The following is an 8,484-nucleotide window of genomic DNA, read 5'->3' as shown; positions in this document are numbered from 1 at the left end:
AGGGTGAAATTATTTTGACAGTTGTCACTGCAGTACTCTTGTGGTCATTTTTTTCTTTTAAAATTAAGGAGCTATTCCTAAAATTCAGAGTTCCTTTTAATGGAACTATGGGGCTGAGCCCAGCTCCTGACAAACAACCCCACACCTTTTATCTCAGTGGTGGTGGGTTTACACCACTGCATCCGGCACTTTGCGTTGCACTTTTTGATGTGAGGCTTGGATGCAGCTGCTCGGCCGCGCATGTCCCATGAAACTCTCTCTTTCTGCGTAGATGCTGTTCTTCCCAATTTCTCCCACTTTGTTATAGCACCATGGTACCATGCTAGAAGCTGCTGAGCGCGACCTGTTCTCTCACAAATGTTAAAAGCAGTCCGCATGGCTGGTTGCTTGAATTTACACACCTGTTGCCATGGAGGTGAGTGGAATGCCTGATTTCAATTATTTAAATGGTTCTTTGATCTTTATAAAATGAAAGGGGCTCAAAGATCAAACAATGATAGTTTACGTATGAAAAAAAGATGCATTTTTAGCTTTCAACCATGTGAGGAGACAACGAGACAATCAGCAGCAGCTTGGACAACTGGAGCAAAAGGCAGGGTGAAGCAACTCTAAATTCTAATGAATGAAAAAGAACACTGCAAGATTAATCACCCTCAGTAGTTCAGAAATACTAATCTAATAGTGAAAACATTAGGAAATTATGGTAAATACTTATGTGAAGTATTACATCAAACTCAAGTTCAAATTCCGCATGTAAAGAAAAAAGTCCAACAGCTTTGTCCGTGCTGAATATAAATTAGTTGAAAACCTCAAATGGCAAAACCATTGAAAGTCTTTTTGAATCCTAACCCGACCAAAAACATGACACTGGGTTTAACAGGCTGAGCCTGAACTCATCACCCTCTACCAACTACAAAGGGAGCTGATGTGAATGAACTCCTTAGGGGTTGCTGGAGCCTGTCCCAGCTGTGTTCGTTCGAGGCACGGGGTATACCTCCGGATGAGTCAGCAGCTCACCGCAGTGCCCTGAGCATGGGGACCTGGTACCTTGCTCAGGTGTACCTCAGCAGTGCTCATAAGGTGCCCTACCAGCACAACTTTCCAAATGTCTGCAACCTAAGGACTTGAACCAAGAACCCTCCACCTCTCAGATGTCCAATACAGGCTGAGCTCCCATCCACAAAAGGGTTACACTGAGCTCCCTATATGGAGTCTAGGGGGTGAAATCAGACAAAGGGTTTTACAGGTCTCCTGTTGTTTCGTATTGAGGGGGTGGGTGGGGCAGAAACGTCTTAATATCCAAATTTAAAGCTGCTAAAAATGTAAATTCATTGACCTGCTTAAACCTGAGAGCAGCTGAGAGAAGCTCAGTAGAAGAACAAGAGTTTACAACAATTTTTTAAGTCAAAATCAAAGGGTTTAAATGACTACTTCATCTGGGTAACATTGGGTCACTGTTATTATTATTGCAGGAAGGATGAACAGAGAAATTACAAACACCAGTATGTCAGCTGACTCCAGCAGGTCAGCATCTCCTTCCACATTCACTGACCTACAGACTGTTCAGACAGGAGGATATAAGTTTCTCCACCTGGGAGCAGCTTCTGACACAAGTGATCACAACCTCCAATGTGTAGAAAGCCTCTTCTATCCTGGATACCATCAACTACATGCATGGAAGCAGGGACAGGTGAGATGTCCTTGAGTCTATAATTGATCAACACATTACACAACACACACTGCAAAGACTGATGTGTTGTCATTTATTTATGCCATCATTCACACCCATAATGTTTCAGCAAATAGATTTGGATACATGAAAATCAAAAATGCAATTGCACCATCATAGGATCTAGGAATTAAGCAGGAACAAAAGTGTCTCCTTGTCTCTGCAGTACCGTTATCGGCCTATAGGTGACGCCTTTTGGCTGCCCTGCTGCTTCTTCACACAGACTATGTTACCAACGCTGATGGAATTTGTCTAAAAAAAATGTTGAAGCTGTATTGTAAATATGTAATGATGTTGGTTCTGACAATGAAAAACAAAAACAAAACATAAGCAGAAAAAAATATTTTACAGAAAGGACTGGATGTGTCCAGGCAGACGGTGATAAGTAATACTTTGAGAGATAAGTAAAGGTGTTCCCCAAAGTTCTTTTTTTGCTTCTGGCCAACTCTGAACTGTTACTGGAGCCTCATGTTGCCTGTTGCTCCATTTAAATCAATGCTGGGAAATCTGTACCTTTGATTTCTTCCTCTTTGCCTCTCACAGATAGCAGGAGAACAGAGGTATCACCCAGAATGTTTCACCTGTCTGAACTGTCAGACGTTCATCGGTGACAGAGACACATACGCTCTGATGGAAAAGTCAAAACTCTACTGGTGAGGGATCAGATCAGAATCTCAGGTTTTTCCTTTTTAAAAAAAAACATGAATCTGTGTAATTTATTTTGAGCCTGAGAGATTTTTTATCACGGCATCTCAGAGTAAAATGACAGTAAGCAACGCTCTAAAAGGTTTGATGTTTTTGAAAATGAATAGCCTGATAAATACAGGATACTAGAGTACAGTTATGCTAAGCTTGTGAGTGGTTGATGACAGCTCTGAGTTTGCAGATTGCAGGTCTAATACATAGAGCAAAAAGGAAAACACTGTCTCGTAACTGCCAGAAGTCTCATAGTGTGTACTGTAAACCAGAGATGTATAAAAGTAGCACAGAATTCAGGTCACGAGAGGCAAGAAATCGAGTCAGGAAATTGGTTTTCATTTCTCGAACCTCTGTGCTCTCTTTTTGGTCCCCTTCATCAGTGGTCACTGTTACTACCAGACCGTCCTCACACCGGAGTCTCTGCCCAACTCACCGTCCTCACGGATCCCGCATACCGTCACGCTCGTGTCCATTCCTGGCTCAGATGATGGCACCAACGAACACAAGGGCCGAGGGTTCTCTGTGGTCGTTGACCAGCCGATCAGCCCGCCCGATGGCTTCGGTCAGGAGAAAGGACATACTCTCCGAGTCTCCCAGTAAGTCCAACGTTGTGTGTATTTGCTGCTTTACTGCCATTGCACAAAAAGGAGAAACCAAGAGAGGAAGCACAAAGCAGAAGTCTGTTATAGATATAAGATTTATCTGATCTCAGCTCTGAGAAAGACTGTATCTGTGCCGAAATATATTTAAAGAGTATTTGCTGTTTTCTTTTTTAATCCAGGGTTGATGCAGACTGCATCAGTCCTAATGTGAAAAACTCCATTCATGTTGGAGACAGAATTCTGGAGATCAATGGGACACCCATTCACAACGTTCCTTTGGAAGAGGTAATCAGCACCCTGGCCACATTACTGTTGCTGGGACACACTGCCATGCTGTAAAATGAATCACTCAACACTCAACTACAACAGTGGAAGAAGCTTTTTAACCCCATTTTTGTATAATCTTTCTGTAGATAAATCAAAAACTCAGAATTTTACTTGAGCAACAACTTCATCACTTCATCCTGTCACATCCCCAGATTGATTTGCTGATCCAGGAAACTAGTCAGCTGCTGCAGCTCACCATCGAACATGACCCCCACGGACAGGGACAGGAGGGAGGCTCCTCCAGGGCTGCCCATCAGATGGATGGTCGTCTGTCCCCCCCACTGTCAAGAAGCCCGAGGCCCTCGCTCCCAATCACGCAGCCCCCCAACCCCGACATCAGCAGCCTACGGACCTGCATCAAAGCGTAAGAAGCTGCCAGAAACCTTTTAGCACTGCTGGTACTGGTCTAGTCATTTATTAATCAAACTAGTCTAGTGGCTCAGGTTCACTCTATGTGCAGAACATCTATGCTATTAGGTAGAGCAATGAGCAACAGAAAACCAGCCCAACTACATATAATGTACTCACAGCAGTGCACAAAAACTCAGGCAGCTCTAAGAGATGATGCAACAAACATGGAGTTAACAAAATACTTTGAAAATGTTGCAGCAGCAAACAATAATCTAGTGTACTAACACCCACTCCATAGTTGGATGCTCATTATGTTTTTCCTTTTTCTTGTCTCCGTTCACTGGAATCTTTGCCTGTAATCCTCCAGTCACAGCTACAGCATTGACAAGTCACCAAGCTCCAATCAGAAGAACATAAGTCGATCAGAATCACTGCGTGCGGTGTCCAAGAGGACGCACCGCATCTTCCGGCCGTCCGACCTCATCCACGGAGAGGTGCTGGGAAGGGGCTGCTTCGGGCAGGCCATCAAGGTCAGACACAGCGTGTTTGGGAATCAGTCTGAGCAGGCAGAATGTGTCATACCTACATCGTCCACATGGTGGCGGCCAAAGCGAAAACACTTCGTGTCTGATGGTCAAGTTTGTCCACACATGTTGTGGTTAACATTGAGTTTCTGTGATTCCAACATACATAGAGTGAATATTGGAGCTCCCGTGTCCACTTTATTGTAATTGTCAGAAAGTGGGTCAATCTCCAAGAAAAACTCCGAGTTTACTCACATGTAACTATTGTAACAGGTGACCCACAGAGAGACAGGGGAGGTGATGGTCATGAAAGAACTGATTCGTTTTGATGAAGAGACACAAAAGGCATTCCAGAAGGAGGTTAGTATGAGTGTTACTGTGTCACATCTCTTCTGAGCCTTTGGTATTACTAGAAGGATGCAGCTGGTAGTTTGGCATCACAGTGGAAGTTTCTTCGTCTCCTCAGGTGAAGGTGTTGCGTTGCCTTGATCATCCCAACCTGCTCAAGTTCATCGGGGTTCTCTACAAGGACAAGAGACTCAACTTCATCACAGAATACATAAAGGGCGGCACTTTAGGGGAAATCATCAAGAAAATGGTGAGTATAGACCTACCAATGTTTAATTATCGAAATAAAGCTATTAATTAAATTATCATGGTTTCTTTTCGCAGGACAGCAACTTTCCCTGGAACTTGAGGGTCAGTTTTGCCACTGACATAGCTGCTGGGATGGTGCGTTCAGTGTGATCGTCATTGAATCACAGTCATATTTCTTCAATTGCAAAATTAACCAAAGATATTTTGTATTTTATCTCCGTTTTTCTCATCTATCTTTATTCAGGCATATCTACATTCCATGAACATAATCCACAGAGACCTGAACTCATTCAACTGTCTTGTACAAGAGGTATGAACCTGGATGATCTGTATGTAACATGCTTCATCCCACTCTTCAGACACCATCATCCTTATTTTCTTTATGAAGGACAACACGGTGGTGGTGGCAGATTTTGGGCTGTCGCGATTCATGGCTCAGGACGCGCATGAAGACATGTTGTCCCTGGGTACAGTGTCTGGTCTAAAGAAGCATGATCGAAGGAAGAGATACACTGTGGTGGGGAACCCCTACTGGATGGCTCCAGAAATGATCAATGGTGATTCTACAGATATTCTGTGGTTAGTTGTGCAAAGTATGGAAAGAAAACTCAACTAACTAACTTTTTTCCCCTCATAGGGAAGATCTATGATGAGAGAGTGGACATCTTCTCCTTTGGTATTGTGCTCTGTGAAGTAAGAACCTCAACTGCCTCCACATAAAGTCTTATTTGATAGAGCCATAGTTGGTTCACATTTGTTAGGCTGAAAGTTAGTGTCACCTCTAAGAAGTTTATTGGAAAGCTGACCTGCACTTTAGGCTGGCTGAATGATTTTAATGTAAAGGAAATAAGATAAGCTGCTCTGGTAGCTTTCAAGATGATTGAAGGATGAAGATGTGCAGGCAGGGCCTCACATATAGCAGTTTCTCTAACTATAAGCTGTAAATGAGTGTTTTTCTTTGTAATATTTTTAATTGTATTGACTCTTTTCTCCTCGTTGATCTCGCTGTTACCAGATTATTGGCAGGGTTAACGCAGACCCAGACTACCTCCCCAGGGCGATGGACTACGGGCTGGATGTGTCAGGCTTCTTGGAACATTATTGTCCCCCAGACTCTCCCCCTGCCTTCTTCCCTATTGCTGCTCTGTGCTGCGACCTTGATGCAGACAAACGGTCAGATGTCTCTCGTGAATAAATCTTCTTCATAGAAGAAGTGTCAACAACTTTCATGTTTTTTTTAATGCTGATCCTTCTTGCTTTCTCAACCTTTAGTCCGTATTTTTCTACCCTGAGGGAGTGGCTGGAGAACCTGAAGATGCATCTGGAAATGGATCTCGCCCTGGTGTCTGAGCTAGACCAGCTGCAAAAGGACTTCTGGAAGAAACATAACAACTTGCACTCAAAAAAATAAACATAAATTAGTTTTATTTTGCTGCACCTAAAAATTAATATACGCGATCTTAGACAAATATTAGGGAACTTCCTGACGTGTTTATAAGTCAATAGATAATATAGTTACTCCAGACTTTTTGCCAGTTTAGGAGATGTGGAGTTTCCATATTAGTTCACTGAGCGCAAATTTGGCCTGATCCTTCAAAATTGAGTTTCCTGTCAATAGTGGAGCTCTACATAATTATAAGATTTCATGACTTTAAATAACCAGTATGTATGTGTCACATCTTCAACCTATCCATCTTGATTTTTCCAGTTCTGTTTTTCATCTTGCCCTCTTCAAAAAAAAATGTATATAGAAAACAGTTGGACATTTGAAATAATTGAACTTTATAACATAAAAATGAAATCGCTCTTCAGTTATATTGCAACAGTTGATTAGCAAGTTTATACCTGTGTCCAATATGTTCTCAGATCCAGGCTCTGTAGGGGCAGCTTGGCTCAATTAATCCATTTTTTGTCAAAGAACTCAAGAAGTTATAAATGGATTTTACTTAAATGTTGGGACAGGGAACAAATGATTGAATTTTGATGATGTTCAGAATTCTGGAGTAGCTTTGACCGTTGATCTTTAATGGACCAAAGACCACGGGTCTTTGAACATAAAGCCGCTCTTCTACTCTGTTTTACCTTGTGCTACTGCTGCCTATATATAATTTACAACTGGTTACCCTGTAGTTCTTTAGAAGCTGAACAAGCCCCTTTATAGGACGATATCTTCGTTCACTTTTTCCAAGCACTTGTTAGTGTTTTTTCAGAAATGTTACATGAAGCAAATCCACAGGCCAGTGTGTAAGCTGATACCAGCGGTGTCTCCTTCCACATTCACTGACCTACCGACAGTTCAGATGGGAGGATAGAACGTTCTTCAGGGAGCAGCTTCTGATACGACTGATCAGAACCCCCAGTGTGTAAACAGCCTCTTCTATCCTAGACACCATCAACTACATGAATGGAGTAAGATGTCAGAGATGTCATTGATTCTCTTATTGATCAGCACACCAATTGTTAGGCACTGCAGACAGGAATCAAGGCCCCAAATGCAGACACACACACGATTGGGTGAGGTTGAAATCAAGTTTACTGAAGACCAGGTTCTGAACAAAGCCAAAGGGTGCAGGAAGCAGACAAACACAGTTAAGCTGGAGCAGGCTGGGCGGCACGAACAGGCATCCAAAAGGCAAGCTGCATAAGGAGTTTTAGGAGCCAGGCTGTACCACAGGGGGTTAACAACAAAACAGTGAAGAGTGGAGAGTTGATCAGGCTTTTAAGGAGAACGGCAGGTGGGGATGATTGACTGGAGATCAGTCTCAGGTGTGCTTTGATCGCCCAACGGGGGAGAGTCTGGAAGCCGCTCCACCCAGCCTGGAAACAGACAAACAAGGGAAACAGACAAGACACAGATGGGGGGGAGACACTCAGGATTCCTAACACTAATAATGGACGTACTGCTGTAGACAGTAGACTACAAGACAAATATACCGGTAGTGTCATTTATTAACACCATCATTCACACCCATACTGTTTAGGCAAAGGTATTGAAATACCTGATGTAAGATGAGTTTTGATGTTTAAAGTACTTTTCTAAACTGATGTTGAAAGAAAGTAGAGTAACATTAACAAGTAACCTGTTGTGTTTCTGTTTGGTCATTTTCAGTACAATGATGCTGCAGCCATGATGCTCCCTGTTACCCTGGTCCCAGAAAAACATTTTCAAGCAGATCGGTAAGCACTGTCAGCAACACACAAGTCAACATTCCACATTACCATTTTACTGCTGCAGTAACTCATATCAAATCAAATCAAATCAATCTTTATTTATATAGCGTCTAATACAATCAAAATTGTTTCAAGGCGCTTTCCAGAATCCCAGGGCCTAAGCCCAGACAAGCAACAGTGGCAAGGAAAAACTCCCCTTTAACAGGAAGAAACCTTGAGCAGGACCAGGCTCATGCAGGGGGACCCTCCTGCTGATGGCCGGCAGGGTAGAGAGAGAGGAGAGGAGAGGAGAGGAGAGGAGAGGGAGAGGGAGAGGGGAGGAGAAGGAGAAGGAGAAGGAGAAGGAGAAGGAGAAGGAGAGGGAGAGGGAGAGGGAGAGGGAGAGGAGAGGAGAGGAGAGGAGAGGAGAGGAGAGGGAGAGGGGAGGAGAAGGAGGGGGAGAGGAGAGGAGAGGAGAGGAGAGGAGAGGAGAGGAGAGGAGAGG

The 8,484-nt window shown here is 43.3% G+C and overlaps 1 protein-coding gene across 1 annotated transcript; it reads left to right on the top strand.

Annotated features, from left to right (window-relative positions):
• The first annotated feature begins 296 nt into the window (after positions 1-296).
• On the top strand, positions 297-6,621 carry LOC115251474 (LIM domain kinase 1-like). Its single transcript, XM_029843853.1, has 15 exons — positions 297-415; positions 1,473-1,690; positions 2,273-2,382; positions 2,809-3,024; positions 3,210-3,315; positions 3,510-3,721; positions 4,076-4,238; positions 4,506-4,592; positions 4,699-4,830; positions 4,905-4,964; positions 5,074-5,139; positions 5,218-5,386; positions 5,467-5,522; positions 5,845-6,002; positions 6,102-6,621. Exons 1-15 carry the CDS (start codon positions 358-360, stop codon positions 6,238-6,240), a joined length of 1,950 nt encoding a protein of 649 aa, XP_029699713.1. The 5' UTR covers positions 297-357; the 3' UTR covers positions 6,241-6,621.
• The last annotated feature ends 1,863 nt before the right edge of the window (positions 6,622-8,484 follow it).

The sequence above is a fragment of the Takifugu rubripes genome, chromosome 11 (assembly GCF_901000725.2).
Source record: "Takifugu rubripes chromosome 11, fTakRub1.2, whole genome shotgun sequence".
Classification (NCBI taxonomy): Eukaryota; Metazoa; Chordata; class Actinopteri; order Tetraodontiformes; family Tetraodontidae; genus Takifugu; species Takifugu rubripes.
This window is presented reverse-complemented; position numbering and strand designations above follow the sequence as displayed.